The sequence below is a fragment of the Strongylocentrotus purpuratus genome, unplaced genomic scaffold (assembly GCF_000002235.5).
Source record: "Strongylocentrotus purpuratus isolate Spur 01 unplaced genomic scaffold, Spur_5.0 spur5_scaffold_13, whole genome shotgun sequence".
Lineage (NCBI taxonomy): Eukaryota > Metazoa > Echinodermata > Echinoidea > Camarodonta > Strongylocentrotidae > Strongylocentrotus > Strongylocentrotus purpuratus.
This window is the reverse complement of record NW_022145598.1, coordinates 844,904-864,825: the sequence shown is the minus strand read 5'-3', so window position 1 is coordinate 864,825 and position 19,922 is coordinate 844,904. Positions and strand designations below refer to the sequence as shown.

The window sequence follows — 19,922 nt, the reverse complement described above, 5'->3', positions numbered from 1 at the left end:
ATATTGATATTTGTATTTTAGTACTCCAATATTTTAACAACAAAAAAATATTTCTCCCAAAACAATATAAAACATGAGTATGAACTTTGTCAGAAAGTCGTAAAATGACAAATCATGATCGAAGAAGAATGATTTTGATGCTATCAACGTATTGCCAGTTCACTTTAAGGATATTAAAAGCTTATATTTTCCTTTTTTAAAAGTAACGGTGTTAAACGAAATATGGTCATGCAACAAAACACGGACACAGTGCGAGCAGAAACTTTTTTCTTTTTCGTTCAAGCTTCTAGTTTATTTGTTAACGCTCTGAATCAAAGGTTGTTGAGTCAACCCTTACAATGTGAAAGGACTGTCTCGAAAGGATGTATGCTAAATTACTGACCACATTATGCATAAGCACTGGGCATGGTGGCTCAGTGGTTAGAGCGCATGCCTCATGAACGGGAGGTCGTGGGTTCGAACCCCGGCCGAGTCATACCATATACTTATAACAATGGGACCTTCCGCCTTCTAGCTAGACGCTCAGCATATTAGATTGGAGAAGGATTAATAATAACATGTTTGTTATGCAGGGCCCGCTGGAAGAGCAGTTTCATAACTGAAGTGGCTACACTGGGTAAATAAAAGGTTATATTATTTTGTATTTGTATTATTATTATTATAAATGGAAGACTTTTATATAACTTTGAGACGATCATGCGAGATAAAAAAGCACTGAATAAACATAAACATACACATATAATTTGTTCTAGTCCATGATTATTTTGTGTCGCATCACGCTCCAAGAGTTATTGACTTGTGTAATGGTTGTCGTACCTTTTATCGCCGTAATAAAAGGCAGGCTGATCTTATTTATTTCTTGGGTCATCAATGCAACAAAACACAGACACAGTGTGAGCAGTAACTTTTGTCCTTTTCGTTCAAGCTTCTGGTTTATTTGTTAACGCTCTGAATCAAAGGTTGTTGAGTCAACCCTTACAATCGTAAAGGACTGTCTCGGAGGAATGTATGCTAAATTACTGTATCAATTGATATTGATATCACATTATGCATAAGCACCGGGCACGGTGGCTCAGTGGTTAGAGCGCCCGCCTCTTGAACGGGAGGTCGTGAGTTCGAACCCCGGCCGAGTCATACCAAATAATTATAACAATGGGACCTTCCGCCTTCTAGCTAGACGCTCAGCTTATTAGATTGGAGAAGGGTGAGTAATAACATGTTCATCCTCTCCAAGCGCTATAGTTCTCCTTAGAACTATAAGCTAAGAAAGATAATAAACAGTCCTTTTCAGGACTACACTCCCCTAAGAAAGATTACCGAGTCAGAGTCCTTTCCAGGACTCCTCAACCTCTCTCTCTCTCTCTCTCTCTCTCTCTCTCTCTCTCTCTCTCTCTCTCTCTCTCTCTCACATGGTGCACCCGCAAGCCTACTGTATATCTACATCACCATGCAAGCCGACACTTACAAGCAGCATCTAACATGTTTTTTATTATGCAGGGCCCGCTGGAAGAGCAGTTTCATAAAAGAATTGTCTACCCTGGGTAAATAAAAGGTTATATTATTTTGTATTATTATTATAAATGGAAGACTTTTATATAACTTTGAGCACTGAATACACATAAACATACATATATAATTTTGTCTAGTCCATGATAAGTTTGTGTTGTATCACGCTCCAAGAGTTATTGACTTGTGTAATGGTTGTGGTACCTTTTATCGCCGTAATAAAAGGCAGGCTGATCTTATTTATTTCTTGGGTCATCAATGCAACAAAACACAGACACAGTGTGAGCAGTAACTTTTGTCCTTTTCGTTCAAGCTTCTAGTTTATTTGTTAACGCTCTGAATCAAAGGTTGTTGAGTCAACCCTTACAATGGTAAAGGACTGTCTCGGAGGGATGTATGCTAAATTACTGTATCAATTGATATTGATATCACATTATGCATAAGCACCGGGCATGGTGGCTCAGTGGTTAGAGCGCCCGCCTCATGAACGGGAGGTCGTGGGTTCGAACCCCAGCCGAGTCATACCAAATAATTATAACAATGGGACCTTCTGCCTTCTAGCTAGACGCTCAGTATATTAGATTGGAGAATGGTATTATGTTATGTTATGCAGGGCCCACTGGAAGAGGAGTTTCATAACTGAAGTGGCTACCCTAAGTAAATAAAAGGTTATATTATTTTGTATCATTATTATAAATGGAAGACTTTTATATAACTTTGAGACGTTTATGCGAAATAAAAAAGCACTGAATAAACATACACATAGAATTTTTGTCTAGTCCATGATAATTGTGTGTTGTATCACGCTCCAAGAGTTATTGAATTGTGTCATGGTTGTCGTACCTTTTGTCGCCGTAATAAAAGGCAGGCTGATCTTAATTATTTCTTGGGGAATTCTGAAATGGAAAATACGAGCCATCACTACTTTTTTTTAAATCATTCTATATCTTAGGAATTCCAGGTGCTGATACGGGATTATAAACATGAAATTTAAATATTACTCCTTTTATAATCTTAACATATTTACATATGTGAACAAACGTATCGCAAAGTGAAGACAATTTCACAAACTTCCAATGAATTTCAACTAAGTCTCTTAATATTCCATTTTATTTTTAAGTTAACCCATCCGTTGATTTCCTCATCTCATCATAGGCTTCATATCCTAGAAGCTGCATGGCTTCATGGCAAATGGCTTCCACTTGTCTTATCTCAAGGGCGGTGAGATCCGTCATCCATCGCCTCGCAACGTCCTTCGCGTTCCTCCTACTGCTAAACATGACCGACTCCTCCGGCTGGTCGTGTGAGACATTCGTGTGTTCGGCCACCCAGTCCCGAACAGTCGTCGGCAGAGGAAGCCCTACGAAGTCATATATCTCATGGGTAACATTAACTGGGTTTTCCGCGAAATCTTCAAAGCGGATGAGCTTATATCGATTCGATAACCACGATGGAAGGTTCGATGCTTTTCGGAAGTTGGCTCGCATCATATCGCACATGGCAGGGAGTGATTCTGCAGCTGGACGTGTGTTGTTCAGGTACCCCAGCGGCTCCAACCGGCCCTTCTTCGGGATCTGATCACTGAGCGCAACAAGGTCTAAGGATCTGTGATTAAGGACCAGGTCGTAATGAACCCTTGAGGCAGCTGCTCCCCGTGGGTCGCGGACAAGGTTGACTACCTTCACGTTGATGTTGTCGTCGACGATCAGGGATTTGATGGTGTTAAGGTCTGCGCGAATCAACTTCGTAGCGGCACGACCGCCACTTCGCTTGCACACCGAATCCAACCAGTAGGAATTAGACATATTGCAGTTGTCTACGTCGACGGTATTCTCACAAATCAGTTTGTTCCTCAACTTTCCACCAGATGTATTCATTACCGTCACAAAGTCCTCACTGAAATCACACCGTGGTATCCCTCGTAAGACGCGCTTGAAGTTTTCCTTGGGAGGTACTTGATAGTCGTAGATATCCGTCAGTTTGTGATTCGGAAGCATAGCCTCTCTGGAGAATACCCAGAGCGGCTCATAAACATAGAACATGTTCGGGTTCTGATTAAAGAGTTCTCCGATGATTGACGAACCGAAACGCCATTGTGCGAGGATAACCACGAAGACTTCCGAAGATTTCCGATTCGTTTTCCCATCGTCTCCCCGCGAAGTTTCTATCCTCGCGTTCAAGGATTCGCCCTCTCGGATCTTCCCGTTTGTCCCCCGTGTGTCTTTGGCGAGGGATGCTGCTGAATGGATCCATGGGTGCATGAACAGCCTTCGGTGGATTAAATAGTTCCCAGTGAGGCACATGAAGGCCACTAGAAAAACCAACAAGGATATCCTGACAATAGACACGCCTAAAATTCTAAACATTGTTACCTTACGTTGCAGCGAAATGGAATAGAAACGGCAGCGATCTATTTCTTCACATAAATACTCAATCGCAGATGTGTCCCCCTGCTTTTATTAATGAAGCTTTTCTTGTAGGTAGAGCCTACATCATCGTCAACAGAGGAGTTCTCACTTGAGTCACTGCGGGTTAACACAATTTGGCTCGTTTAGATATAAACCGCCGCGATTCTTTTATTTTTAAAGTGTAAATGAACAGCAAGAACAAATGGTTTGCGCATATAACGCTTTGCGTCATCATAAATATTTACCACCAAAACGCCGCCATTTTGACGCGTCATATCTGAACGAGCCTTTAGTTCGTATATTTTTTAGAGACAGACCATGTACGAAAGAGCTAACGTTATGGGAACAGTGGAAACAGAGTTTGTTAAAACACATGTGATGTGCGTCTAACAGACTAGATCGATGTCAACATCAAATAAAGATAGTCAGTACAAATATACTGGGTACACCTGAACAAGTATAAATCGGTGTTCATATTTACGAGTTACGCTTTTATCGATCTTTCTCTTGCTCATCTCCCCCCTAGGATATTTCCTCCATCTATCAGTGCCCACTGTTCTCTCTCTGATTGTGTTAATTCGTTTCTCTCCATGTCTAAGTAGCATCTTGTCACCTTTTTCTTGTTCTCCTTCACTCCAATTTGTATCTAGTCTTTTCGTCTCTCTTCTCGTTCTTGCTCCCTAACTTCTCCCTCTTACTCTCTTCAACTTGTACAGTGCGTCCCAGAAAAAAACGAAACCGAGAATTATCGATGTTTTATCATAACTTAATCAAAAGTATAATTGATAAATGACACATATTTGGAAAGCTTGGATCCTCCTCTTTCATTTGATGCAACTCATATGATGCATATTTCACGCATGAGTAATTAAAACGAATTTGAAGAGAGGAAACCAAAAAGTCATTTGGCGGACGGTATCTGAATTTTCAAGAGAAAATCACATTTGTAAAAAGTTGAGTTTCTGCCCTTTCATATGACACCTCAATCAGGAAAAATGAGCAAGGAATGACAAAGTTCTGTTTGTTTAAAGTAGTGCTTGCATCTCCATAATTTTATCAAACGAATTCGTTTTCACTGGCTGCCTGTCGTAGCAAGAAGCAGAATTGACTCCATTTCGGTGACAATCAGCTATGCATGAAGTCTTTCGTCTACGACTGATTGTCAACGAAGCGGAGTTAAAGTCCTCTATATGGTCATCCTGCTTTCAAAATAGTAATCATTCTTTGTTTCCAATAAAAACCATATCAAAAGCAGGGACTATCTGATGGAAGATGCATGTGTCTTAAATACCACAGTTAACTTTCTTTCAATAAGGCCTGTAATCATCAAAATCAATATTCTCCATGATTCATAGTATTTTTGTTTAAACATTTGTTTCTTTCAGAACAAAAAAAGGAAGGGTGATCAGTACAACAACCTCGAGAAAAACGGTATGAAATTGGAAGAGGAGAGATCTTAAATCATGTCAATAAGGCTACGAACATGACTTGCAGGTGCGCCGGAAGCAGTTTCGGATTGGAGGGGGGGGGGGGGCAAACACTCCAGGGGGCTCACCTTCCAGGGGCAGTGACGTAATGAGCAAAAACGTTTGGAAGTGGGGGGGGGGGAGAAGACAAATCTGCATCACCACCACTCTTATACGTTACATGCAGGCCCCGCGGAACGTTTTTTCAAAGTGGTAGAGCGTAAATTGGCGTGGGGTCCAGGGCCTGAGCCTCAGCAGGGGTTCAAGGGGCAGATCCCCCGGAAGCTCAGGGGTTTAAGGTATTTAATTACGGTCAGATGAGCATCCAGGGGCCCACCTTAGGGCCCTTGGTGGGGTCCAGGGGGCAAAGCCCCCGGAAGCTCAGGGGTTTAAGGTATTAATTACGGTCAGATGAGCATCCAGGGGCCCTTTTTAAGGCCGTTGATGTGGTCCAGGAACAGAGCCCCCTGAAGCTCAGGGGTTTAAGGTATTTAATTACGGTCAGATGAGCATCCTGGGGCCCGCCTTAGGGCCCTTGGTGGGGTCCAGGGGGCGGAGCCCCCGTAAGCTCCGGGAGTTTTAGGCATTTTATTACGGTCAGATCGGCATATTTTGATACCTCATTTGTGACATGGACAGGTCACTTATTTTTTCTCTCTTTCTTTCTTTTTGTCTGTAACATACTTTTTCAAAAAGTAAGGGGGGCTCGATCCCCCGAGCCCAGCCGTTTTGCAGACCATAACATAAAGGCTTCTAAATAAGCATATGTTTCGCCCGACTGTACATTTGGGAATATCTAATTTTCCAAAGAACGCATAAAAACGTATAACTTACAAAAAATACCAGAAAATCATGTCAATTCAGCAACATTTGTAAATTACTGCTATCGAATAAGAAATACCCCCCTCCCCCATCAGTACGCCAGCGTTCAGGGGCTCATGTCTTGTCACCCCCATAACAAAAAAGAGACACGCTTTCCCATTCTCTCACAATATGTCTACGAAGAAGAAGAAGAAAGAGTATTTATATGTATTTTTATCATGATCATGTATATTATATCAAATGTATATTAAAACAGGGCCCTATGAATGTCAATTATATGTTGTTTCTATGTTCATATGTTGAAGCAAGATTGTTCATGTGCATATAAACAATTATCCTATATGGACACAATAAAGAAATTAAATGAAATGAAATATGCGCGTATCGCTATTATAAAGACCTCCATTGATAAATATAGGTGGCATGCGCAATGTTTAGGAAATTTAATTCATGTTAACTTTCCTTTTTTTTAGAATGAAATTTTATATGTGATTTAATTCAGGTTTTTATTAGAGTTGTGTTCTTTTGGTTAAAAAATACAAACCATCTTTACTCATTTACTGCTTATTTATTGGAGGGGAAGGGGGGCGTTTTGGGGGGCAGAAATACGTTCCCCCCCCCCCACTTCCGGCGCCTATGATGACTTGGATTGCTGATGATTCTTGAAGAACGATGTAATTGAGACTGTTTATAGCAAATGTTTTGTTCTACCTTTTTGACGATCATAAGTTGAAAAGTGAACCTACACAGTTAACATTTTTGTGAACAAGTTGTTTAAAAGTTTAAACAACCTCGGATTAACGGGTGACCTGATCTGAGAGTTGTCTAAAATGTTAAGCATCTCGAGTTGTTTAAAGTTTAAACACTTAGTTGACCAACATTCTGAACAACTTGTTTAAAATCACAATTTAAACAACCGGTGTTGTTTTAAAACGGTTGTTTAAAAAGGAGATGTTGTTCAGTGGGGGCTGTTTACACCAACTGGGTTGTTACAAACAGAACCTTGTCATTTCTAGCTCATTTTTCCTGATTGAGGTGTCATATGAAAGGGCAGAAACTCAACTTTCTAGAAATGTGATTTTCTCTTTGAAATTCAGAAACCGTCCGCCAAATGACTTTTTGGTTTCCTCTCTTCAAATTCATTTTAATCACTCATGCGTGAAATATGCATCATTATGAGTTGCATCAAATGAAAGAGGAGGATCTAAGCTTTCCAAATATGTGTCATTTATCAATTATACTTTTGATTAAGTTATGATAAAACATCGATAATTCTCAGTTTCGTTTTTTCTGGGACGCACTGTATTCCTCATCTTTTATTCTATTAATCGAGGTTAGCAGTAATCATGTAGTTGACTTCATTTACGAGTCTTTTAACTAACAAAACATGTGTAGTGTATTCTATCTAAAAACTTTACACTCACTGTAAAGGCTCACTATTTGTTTACACAGCACAAAGAAATGAACAATCACTACAATCTTGCATTTAGCTCAAAATAGAAGAAATTATTTTAATTGTCAAAAACGCAATTGCAACAACTTTCAAAGAAATCAACTTGGGCAATTCGTTCCTGTTTTCACCAAGTGACGGTAGTGAGGAAAATCCGACGCAAATTGTATGGGATTATCATTCACTACCGTCACTTCGTGAAAATAGGGACGAATTATACCACTCAAAAGTACAATATATTCTATTAGAGAATCATATTCATATTCCGATGACGTCATACTTCCTTGTAATGTTCTCACATTTCAAGCGCTCAAGGCAATTGAAATTGCCCTATGTTGATTTAAAAAAAAATTTGTGATCGTGTTCAAAGTTATTAACAAATGACTATGAAATAGTAAAAATCACACGCATCTGACATATCTACAGAGAGGCAGATATTTGTTTCATCTTTAAAAATCTGTTTTCATGAAGAAACATGATGGCAGAATAGAAGGTATTTGAATCATGTAACACTCCAAAATCTATATTCTACTTATATACAGCCGCTGTTAGTAAATGAAGGATCAACAACTTGAACAAGTAGAAGTAAAGCTTGTATGTACATAATACTTGTTTAACATTTGGTGGAGGGTAAATCCCACAAACAACATGAAAGGAAGATTTGATAAGAAATGGTGGGAATTAAAGTCACTTGCACCATGAGCTCCCATTAACTATTTACTTACTGGAACCTGGTGGTCCCTGTGTTCAGCCTATGGGACATATACAACTCAGAAGTCAACAGGTTAAAAGGCACTTAATCTGTCCAAGCTCTGGGAAATTAACTGAACTTCCCCATTAGTAATCATTTCATTCATAGTTTTGTTTCTTTATTCATTTCTATGCATAGTTTGAACATTCATTATCAAGAGAAGTCTAAACAATATATCTCTTTTTTTTTCCTTCTTTTTCTGGTTGACCCATTATTTACACCATGTACTGCAACATTTCTTTGAAAATATCACTAGCATTCTCAGTAGAGTACAGATTTAAAAGCTTCGTATCTACACACTTCCCATTAAGGCATTACTCTTTCTTTCTATAGGGAGGTACATAAGGATTTTGATAAATTAATGAAAAAGAAATAGATTGGGATGGGCAGGAAATATTAGATTTTATATATATTATATACATTTGTACACTTCCTTATATTCATTGTATTTGATATAGACAAGTTAATTTTTTTTCAAATTTGAAAGACAGAACATCATCACACGCACATAACCAAAGCATGCATAATTAGATACAAGAAATAGACAGGCTCTTCCTATTCTTACTTTAAAAAAAAGAAGAAAATAAATATTAAAAATCTTAAATGAATACATTAGTTCAACACTAACAGACATATTTTTTTTTAAAGCAGAACTATCAACAAATTTTGTCTGCTACCCTCTAGTAGCATACATTTTGAATCATAGGATAGGTATAGAGTTACAACACCATTGACCTCAGCAATGACTGGACATGTACATTTATATCTTACATATTAACCCTAAAAAGGCTGGGTTATTTTGGTGCTCCCTCAGCTGAGAAGAGTGGATTGTCAGCTATGGAGTGACAACAAATTCTGAAACTTGACATACAGATAGAGTATCTCATTGGAAATACGCCCATGAAGTTTCATATCTCGATTGGTTTTTGATTTATTGCCAAGTGACTAATAGTCACTATTCACAAATTGGCAGTTCTGCATTGTGTACAGTACATATAAAGAAATTTCCACATCGTTACTAATCTTGAAGCTGCGCTGTACCCGTTGCTCAATATTTTATAAATTTGGTATCAAAAGATGCGTAAGACTCTAGGCTATGAAGTCATGAAAGCTTGCATCATAACAGAAGGGTGGGGTAAAGTCAATGTGAATCACCAGAGTAAATGTACCAAAAAGAAATTGTGAGCATCTCTTAGGAATGGCATTAACAACTACCATTGAGGAAAGAAAATGAATTATTTACAAACCAGCAATCATTCTTAGAAATCAGCAAATGATTAAAAAAATGACTTCTGAAACAAATCTTGTCCTAGATGTATTGTTACACACAATTCATTGAGAAAAAGTAACCTATATTTGTATAAAGTATGCCCAACATAGCAGTATTCTCACAACCCCCCCCCCCCCCAACACCCCCTATGTATGTAAGCAACATATTCCTCATCAAGGTTTCAGTTTATGTGAAGGTAACGTATAGTAGTCACAAACCAAGTGCACATTTTGCTTCCTTGCTCAACTATGGTCTCTGGGAAAAAAACTGGCAGTAGAGGGCAGCAGACATGCAATGGGCAAAGAGCTCTGTTGAGACTGTTTACAGGCGGATGCGGAAGGTGCTGGAAGATAAAGGAAACAGAAACAGGAGAGAAGAAAATAATTAAATAATGATTTCTAATATTTAAGGGGTGGTAAAAAGGAAGTTTCTAGCAAATAGATAATCAACATACCAAGTAAAGTAATCAACTAACACAATTTGCATACATTTGTTTAATATTTATCTTCTACAGTTGTTTTGTTATTAACATTTTTTAATTTCCTGAAGCTCAAAGGGACAATATTAACCAAGAATATACCATAAAGTTATTAAAGGAGGAAAATAATACTTACGCTTATAATATTAAAACTGAATGATAAGACACAAGAGGAAACAATCAATGTCATGAAGGTGTATACAAAAAACCCAGATATACTGCACTGAGCCAAGAAATGTCAAGAGCACTTCACCTTGTGTCATTTTAATTACTTTAATAAATCGTACTGTTGCGATTCTTTTGAAGCATATTAATGACTCAGGGATGAAGGAGTATCAAGGCCCAGTTAAAGGGCAATCCAACCATTGTGATAAGTTCATTTGTATGAAAGCATACAAATTAGATATACAGAATGGCAAAAGTTTGAAGCAAATCAAACCAATAATAGGAAAGTTATAAATCACTAAGTCTATGTAAATCTCAAATTGGCAGTTTGGTCAGTAGATTGCGACATAGTCGCGGACAGCTTTTCCGTTTGTCATGTACAAATAGCAGTAATTTTTTTGTTTTTCTCCTACGGCCCTTCTCTCTTGGGGCACTACCTAAAATAGTAAATGGATTATGGATAACAAAAAGAGAAGGTTTGATGTGATGTTATTTTACCTGACTGCTAATAAAGCATAAATGCTTTTAAGTAAGCAACCAGATGGCCGACAGCTTAAGGTCCTCTCCGAGGGACCTGGTAGTGAGGATTAATGCCTTACCAAAGGGCACTAGCGCATCGCCTTGGTTTCGAACCCGGGTCACCGGATTATGAGACCACTAATCTACTGACTGCTATCGCGCCTACTGAAGAAAGACCATCCCGAGCGATACATTTTGAAAATTGACATTTTAGAAACCCTTTTTGTTTGTTTGAACAAATGGGAAAGTTGTCCTCTACTACATCACAGAGACAGTACCGATTAAGCCAATTTGAAGAGCCTACACCAACTTTTGGAAATTCATAACTTTCTCATCTTTTGTCTGCTTTCATTCAAACTTTCACCAGTCCACTTCTCTGCTTTCCTCTAGAGTAGTTAGCAAATAAGGTTGGCTTTCCCTTTAAACTTACTTCATGAAGTCAGGTGCTTTGGAGATGACATGTTCAAACTCGGCGAAAGACAGAGCATCATCGTCATCAAGATCAGCTTCCTCAAAGATCTAAATAGAAAATAACAATAAGTAATGACATCATGAGGAAAAAATTACTTCAATTTGTTGGGCAAACATGTACTATGAGAAGAGAAGGCACAGGAAACAGGACACTAACAGCAACTTTTTAGGGAGACAGTGCATCAACTACACTGATAAGTTCATTGGAATGACTGGTAACAGTAGTAACATCACATTACAAAGAACCAGAGATAGAAGTAGATGGGAAGCCTTGAATGCCAATGTCTGGAACAGACAAGGCACCTAGCAATCACATTGAAGTAAAAACTAACACGGTTAGAGGTAGATTATATAGTGCATGCCCTATAATTCTTAATAACAACAAAGTTCCGAATATGTAAAACAGGAAGTTTGTAACTTTAGTTTTCTATCTCTTTCCATCATTATTTAACATCAGTGCAAAGATCACCTGACATGTTTGTAGCAAACCCAACTATTTAAATATTTTTGAATCCATAAATTATCATAATCTTAAACAGGGGCCACTGAATTCACAACACTTCTGATATTTTCAAATGAAAAAAAAAAAAAATAAATAAAAGTCTGAACTTGAAGCTCCTCCCTCATTCAATGGTATCTTAATATGAGCTTGTTTGAGGAAAACCTGACATTTTTCTAAAAAAAAACATTTCTCTATTAGCTGCGTAACACAATTATCATCAGTGACAACTGAATATACACCATTTCCAGAGCTGCCAACCTCCAGAACAGAAAATCAGTAATCACAAGGCTCAAAATCAGTAATTTTGGGTATAAATCAGTAATTTCCTATGCGCCGCTATGAATCTTTAAAAAATAGGAACGCAAACACTGTGCGGACGCATGATTATCTGAAATTTTTGCTGATTTTACTCACACAAAGTTGTTAAATATTGATTTTCAGGTCATCACAACAGTTTTCCATGAAAAATGGCTTCTATTAAGAGAATACTTGATACTTTTCCGTCTTTCTCAGCGAGAGTTCCATAAATGGCTTTTTTCTTTTAATCCGTAATTTGAGACAACATTCTGTAATGATCGGTAATTTCTGTACCAATTACGGGAAATCCTTATTAGTTGGCAGCTCTGCATTTCTGAACATTGTTAGATTTCTATTAGTATACTCACATTGTTAATGAGGTGCTGCATGTCATCATCTGTTATCTGCTGCTCACCAGTCAGTCTGTTCACCATCTCACGAAGGTCTGCGCTGCTCACAAAATCATCCTCATCAAAATCTAAGAGGAACAGAAAGAAAAGAGGAATATGAAATTATTCCTAGCATTTGTTACTGTTTTTATTCAATTTTAAATCAAGCTACCTGTATACAGTGTTTCAAAGCTTAAAACAAATTTACAACACTGTTTTCAAAAAATAGTTTCCAATGTTTTCAAAGAATAGTGTCAAATGTTAACAATTAGTGTACTCCTAATAGTATATCATTAGGTATGTACTGTTGGAGACAATCGTGAAGGTTTTTCAACTCAAATTTCTTGAAATGTTGTTCACCTTACCTTCAGCATACTACATACATAAACATGTACATGTACATGCATCTTTCACTTTAGATGAACTTGATACATGTATCCTCAATTACATGTACATGTAAGACCTACAGCGTTCATCCTCTAGACATTCCAAACATCAACATTGTACATGTATCAGTGTTCATCATCAACAACATTAAACCAATTGCAATGCGCATACAGAAATCAATATATGGTACATTAGTTTGTTATATTATATGCTAGTATAAATTAAATGAATTAATATTATCATTATAAAATTAAAAATAACAGTAGAATTGAAAATAACTCGGTAATAAAATTGGTCTGTGTATATTGGATCCAATGAAATCTGTGATGCAGGTTCATTAGCATAAATTGACGAGCATTGCACATTTTCAACATGTATACAGATACTGTAGCCTGGTAATATGTCACAGTTCACATTGATACATTTAAGAGACCAGCTTTAAATACAGTTTACGCTGACTACATGTAGATACATTTACATACCATAGATTCTAAAGGCATATTCTGCTTTCATGCTCTTAGGGGCGGAGTCACTGAAGACTGACATCATGTCGAGGAAGTCTTCAAAGGTCAGTGACCCATCGTCTGTGGAAGAGAATACCTTGCAGATACGATCCTTGAAGGGATTCACCTAGGAACATAAGAAAGGGAGGGGTGAAACATTTTTGTTCACTTTCTGTAAAAATATATATGTAATACATTTGTTAATCTTTCTGTTGGAAATGAAATAAATATGAATTGAATTGAATTGAATTGAAGTTGTACTTGATCCGAATTCAGTGTTAACATAAAATACTTTTTTCATTTTGGGAGCTTTTTCAAGATTTACAATTGTGCTATATTAAGGATATCTCTAATCTTGGTAGAAGAGAATTCTTTGCAGATACGAAGGAAAGGGATTCAACTGTGAAAACATGGAGGGATCAAAAAGAAGTTGTACTTGATCCAGATTTAGTGTTAATTTGAAGTCTTTTTTTCAATTTGGGGGCTTTTTCGAGGTTTACAATTGTGCTGTATGAGGTAGTAGTAGTAGTAATAGTAGTAGACTTTATTGAATAACAAGTTTAGCACAGGGCTAATCTTCCACAACGTCCATCTGGGTATACTGGTATACTGGGGTGTGTGCAGGTGAACCACTACACCGGGTTTCCCCCTACTCTTATACAAATAGTGCAGTGGGTTCTTAACGTGCAAAGGTAGTGACTCTCCTCTACACAGGGCCTCCATTTAACGTCCTACCCTAGGGACAGAGTGTTTTCCACTTAACATAGCCTGCATGAAGAACATCTTCCATCTTGGTGAAAGAAATTCTTTGCAGAAATGATCCTTGAAAGGATTCACCTGTTGTGAAAACCTGGAGAGATGAACCAAGAAATTACCAATGTTATCTTTTGGAATGTAGCTTCCTACATGTACCTGTACATACATGTAGAGTGGTTCCACTCTCTGCTCCCATGTATTTCTTCCCTCACTTTACCTTATTTGAAGAATTAAAAAAAAAAGTTATTTTAATGGATGAAAATAATGAAATTGTGGAATGCAATGTCGAAGCTTACCTTTAATTCAGGCAGCTCCAGAATTGTGTCCATAGGAAGACATGCATTCTTATCTCTCCTCACGGCCTCTGGATCTAACAAATGAAACCTCTTGTGCACACTGCAAGACAAAAACAACAAAAAAAGGAGAAGATAATCATAAGCTGCCATGATATCAGTCAAGTGTACATGTACATTACCGGTATATAATTTGATCAATATGAAGGATATTTACACTGTTTATTGAGATTGAGGTGCTGACAGTGACATATGACTCACTTTGAATGACATCAAATAATCATAGGTTTACATGTAATATATCGAGGCTGGAACCCCATGGACAATTTAATTATGATGGGCATTTTTTTTTTTAAAGGAGGGTTAACCAGCTAAACCAAACAACAAAATAATATTTTTTGTTTAAAGAAAAACAAAAAGGTCACACATTTATCAAAGGTTTCCAAGTATGTTTTGAAAATTACATTCCCAGCACTTTAAACACAATAAAATTATCATCTTAAAGGGATCGTTTAACAATGTTAAATCTGAGATACACGGCCCTACATGTTATCAGTGTCTGTGATATGATGTAATATTGAAGCCCTAAAAAATTCGCGCTTCAAAATGATCAAGAAGTGCCTCAAAAAAGTAAAAATCTTTGAGTGACCGGTTTTACCATACTCGTTTTCCCCAATAGACTGTAGTGTTATGAAAACCGTCAGGCGAACGGTTTTCAAAATGTGTAATTCCAATCATAAATATCTTGATAATCAGACAGGCGATCGGCTTGTAAAAGTCACGGGGTTCCTGACTGACCTAAAGGTTTATAATTATCATTGCATCATGAGCTAAATCCAGAATATGTTTTCAGAATCTGAGACAAAGTTACCGGATCCCTTTAAGGCCCTTGTATAATATTTATTGTATTGTCATTGTATGTGCTATTAACAAAGCTGATGAACATGTGCATTAAAAGGCTGCACATGCTATTCCTCATTTCAGATATCTCTGTAAAACAGGGCAATTGACCACATTCTTTTGTCAGCAAATGTTGACAAAGTCTAAATATTAAACTTACATGTAGTACATTTTATCTTTCTATGAATTCAGGATATAGGAAATCTATTCAGGTAAATAAAATATGTTGATACATCTAGAGTCTATACAAACAGTGCACTACCCAGGTAACAAATCGGGGAAACACCTAATGCACAAAATTCAGAAACTTGACAAATCGAAAGACCAAGTGTGTGCTTTCCAAAGGTTATGTTTGTACAGTGGACCGACTGATGTACATGTATTTAGGTCCAGTGCGACTCCTGACTCCAGATAAACTGACCAATGTGCTTGCTGTTGTATTGTATGAAACACAATGACCATTTAACACTTTCATACTACACAGCAAGATTTGTTTACATAAGTTTTTCAACATATTTTTTTTCATTACTAAATTATTACTCATACATGTAAAGACTACTGCGCTTACAGTACTGTGTAGTATTTATTGAAGACTTGGGCACAAATATATTAACTGAAAACTTTAACCCCAAAATGAAAACAGAAAACTATTTATAAACTTACTGAAGAATTTCTTTCTTGCTGAAGAATGTCAACTCCTGATAAGAAAGAATATAAGAAAATAAATAAATAAGTAATAATAGTGATACTGTAACAACAACAATAATGTCATGATTTTTTGTGATTTTGACATTTTTGACACCTCCGATCCCCTCCGGTCTAGATAAAATCATGTACATGTAGATGTTCAAAATGATTGTTGAAAAAGGTAAAATAAATTATTATTTCTTAGTCTATTAAAAATGAAGTTGAGTTCTGGTCATGCGATTGCATTGTGAAAGAAACGGTGTGGAACCGACCAGAAAAGGTTGATCATCTAGCATATAAGAATTTGTGTGTATTGCAAGGTTCTGGAATCATCAAAATGATAAGAAATGTGGCCAAGTCTTGGTAAAGTTACAAACACTTGCACAGAAAGATGTATATGGGACTACACGAACATGTGGCGTAAAAAGCCGGTCCCCCAATTTTTACGATGTTACATGCATATTTAGAATGTGAAAGCATTTGAAGAGCCATGCTTTTCAGGGAACATGTCTTAACTGATGTTCTTCCACACTTGCATAATAAGAATGAGTAATGCTCACAAATTATTTTTCACCTCTTCCCAGAACTCAACCTTCTCTTTAAAATTATGATATCGTAACAGTTAATCAGAAATATTATACTCTAAAGTCTTTAATTAAATCAAAGTGTACTTGTAATTCTGCTTGTTGAATTTGAATTTTATTAATTCACTTCATTCATATGAACATTTTGTTTCAAAATACATAAATGAAACAAATATAAACAAGACAAATCAACAAGTGGTATAGTTTTGCTAGTAATTGTAATCACAAATTAACAATCAACACTGTAGCTTGTACATGTACAGTGGTAAATGATACTATCAAAAATAATTATATGACACGTACATGTACATGTTGTACCAGCCTACATGTACGTTACTTTGACAATAAAGACACATAACAAATGATAATGATAATTTTGATATTGATGTTCTATTTAGGTCTATATAATGATATTTTACTTTTGTAATTTTATTAATATGGCATACATTTACATGGGTGGGATGTTAAAATTCCCCTCAAGTACTTATTGTTGTTTTAATTAGTATATTTACAGAATTGATAAATTATATTTTCATTCTCAAGTTTCATAATGCTTACAAATTTCTCTTCATTGCCGCTAAGATCTTTAAACTGTCAAGATATTTCAGCCATTTCATTGAGAAATACCCCTTTTCAGCCTTATAGTTATATATAGTACAATCCATTATGATTTGAAATTCATCCCCAAACCTTCCCAAGATAGTCATTACAAGTTCTTAAATGTGAAGGTATTTTTTCTGGACGTCTACTGACTGTACAGAATGTCTTCCAGATAATTCAGCCATTTAATCGAGAAATACCCCGTTTCAGCCTTATACAGTACAATTATGGTTTGAAATTCATCCCTACTCCTCCCCAAGTTACAGTCATTATAATTTCTTACATGTTAATGTGGAGGTATTTTTTCTGGAAGTCTAGAGGTCTATGTCTTCCAGTTTATATTGGTAGTTTACATGTGTGAACTAAATATTTTTTTGTATGTAAATTGAGGTTTTTAACAGTTAATAAATATTTATTATTCTTCTTCCAGTGCAAGTACAGTCCTCTGGGTAAAGTATTTTCATAGTGTTGTGTAGTGCTGTGACATGAACGAGTGTGCCATGCTGCATTGTGTGAGCCTCCAAAAAAGAGGTCCCATACGGTTTTTAGAATTGAGTAGTAAAAAGTGTTTATTCAATCATTGTGCAAGTAAAAATAACTCCTTCTCCAACTAGTTTTGACACATTTTTTGTTTGTATACTCTGCTTAAATAGTTTGTATGTTCTCAATTTATTTTGTTCATTTTCATTTCAATACACTATCACTACAAAAGTAAAGTGGAAAAAGTCTTCCAAATTGGTTTCTATTTTTTCTCCAACTAAAGTAAACTTCTAAGTTCTATGATCTATCACTTAGGTAATAATCATCATTTTCGTCAACAAATAACTTAAATCCCCTGTCTAAGCTGGTGCATATTTCCTAGCCAGCATTCAAAATTATTTGTTGTAACTTGTAATTAATAACGAATATGATTATTTATCAAGCTCTGGTACATGTATCTGCCAGGTATTTTATCATGTTCATGGTGCTCTCCAAAGAAATCATCACAATTATAAAATACTTCATGTAGACTAGCTAGTCTGGGCTAACTGTACATTAAATAAACAATTACAATAATATCTTACAAATATTTAAGTAACAACGCAACAAGCTTAATTATTAATAATCACAGCGTAAACAATATGTTTAACCCACACTAGATTTACAACATTAGGGAGTGTGACTTATCTATCCCGTCCCAGCTAGCGCGCAGCGTCGGTTATCAACGGGTATCAACAACAAACACACCCGACCCTCTCGGGTACATGATAGGTCACTTGCCTGATAGTCGTCTAGTTCCGCCTCGGTGAAGACGCTGTGTGAACCTCCCATGTTCAAAGCCGAATTTTCGAATAAATCACGCCGAAATGGAACAGGTTTCTCCCTCTTCAATAACACCTGGTTACTGTATGATTACTTTCTCAGTTAGTATTCCGACTAATATGATCTATTTCTATCAAATCATTGACAATCTTTGAGTCAGAGATACTGACGTCATGGGAATTAGTCACTTGAGTAAACACTGTAAAGATATGAAAGGTAGAGGGCTCACCAGAAGATCGGCCGCAGAAAATATTAAAAATGATGATGATACACCATCATAGAGATATATATCTCTATGTACACCATACACCTTTCAATCAAATTCTACAGAAAAAAATTCTGGTTGCCATGCCAACCATAAATGGACGGCCAATCAATGTCAGTCAAATTACATTTTCTATTACATGTGCCACTTCAGTTAACAACAAAATGTAATTTACAGTGTAAAAAGGAATTTTGACTAACTTTTTTTTCATTTTCTTCATAACCTTTTGTGACTTTAACCTTGTATTTGAACGCAGAAATAAAATCAATCAAAAAAACAAACCTTTCAGAACCTAAAGACATTTCCCTTTCCCCCTAAAAAAACATAAATAAAATATGTTGTAATTTCTCAAGATATATAGTTCATTATTGTTTTACTTATAGATATGTGTGAATGCCAAGCCATATGATTATGTTTAACGAATCAGCTAATTTTCCGGGGGTAATTGTCCTGGGGGGGGGGGGGGGAGATAATTTACCGAGTGGTAGTTTTCCGGGGGGTAAATTTCCGGGGATGATTGCCCAGGGGGGGGGGGGGGGGTAATTGTCCTGATACGGTATCTTTCTTGCTCCCTCGATGAGACGACTCCACCCAACAATTCATCACCTCTCTCTCTCTCTCTCTCTCTCTCTATTAATGTGCCCATCCCTCCCGTCACAGACTCTTATAATTTGTCCCACTCACGCTATTCATAATTATACTCAGTTTAACAAAATAGTATAGAAACGAGCTTGTTTTGTGTGTCTTACGACGTGTATTGTGTCTTGCAAATTGGAAGATCATGCGCCTGTTATAACATTGTTATTATGACCATTATTGTTATTACGTACAGTAATGATTATTCAAAGTCTTGGCTTTGGTGTTTTCTCAAAGAGCTACATTGAAAAAAAAAAAAAAAACATATTTCAATTTTTAGACGGATCAAGAATCTGTCGGATGTAATTAATGTATAACCAGGGAGGTGAGACTTTAACTCACATGCCCTGGTATAACCATGTTACCATGCGATCATTACCACTCTCTAAATAGCCGTTTAAGGGGACTTTGTAACATTGTTCAGATGAGAGATAGTGGTGCTAAGGTAGTGACTTCAATGCTAGATGTACAATTAAAGATAATCTGAAAATTTGAGTGAATACGGATCATTATTC

General features: G+C 36.7%; 2 protein-coding genes and 2 non-coding genes across 4 annotated transcripts; 2 read left to right on the top strand and 2 right to left on the bottom strand.

Annotated features, from left to right (window-relative positions):
- Nucleotides 1-1,061: 1,061 nt before the first annotated feature.
- Nucleotides 1,062-1,134, top strand: TRNAK-CUU. The gene has a single exon. It is a non-coding gene; the product is annotated as a tRNA-Lys (tRNA).
- An 821-nt stretch (nt 1,135-1,955) lies between these two features.
- TRNAM-CAU lies at nt 1,956-2,028 on the top strand. The gene has a single exon. It is a non-coding gene; the product is annotated as a tRNA-Met (tRNA).
- Nucleotides 2,029-2,621: 593 nt separating this feature from the next.
- On the bottom strand, nt 2,622-3,917 carry LOC579907 (carbohydrate sulfotransferase 2-like). The gene has a single exon (XM_779999.3). The coding sequence runs from the start codon at nt 3,870-3,872 to the stop codon at nt 2,622-2,624; it is 1,251 nt and encodes a 416-aa protein (XP_785092.3). The 5' UTR covers nt 3,873-3,917.
- Nucleotides 3,918-9,810: 5,893 nt separating this feature from the next.
- Nucleotides 9,811-18,709, bottom strand: LOC756594 (calcium and integrin-binding family member 2). The gene is made up of 7 exons (XM_003729245.3): nt 18,465-18,709; nt 15,997-16,031; nt 14,437-14,536; nt 13,364-13,511; nt 12,474-12,583; nt 11,266-11,354; nt 9,811-10,016 (listed from the first exon to the last, which is right to left on the bottom strand). The coding sequence occupies exons 1-7, from the start codon at nt 18,513-18,515 to the stop codon at nt 9,995-9,997; spliced, it is 555 nt and encodes a 184-aa protein (XP_003729293.1). The 5' UTR covers nt 18,516-18,709; the 3' UTR covers nt 9,811-9,994.
- Between the last annotated feature and the right edge of the window lie 1,213 nt (nt 18,710-19,922).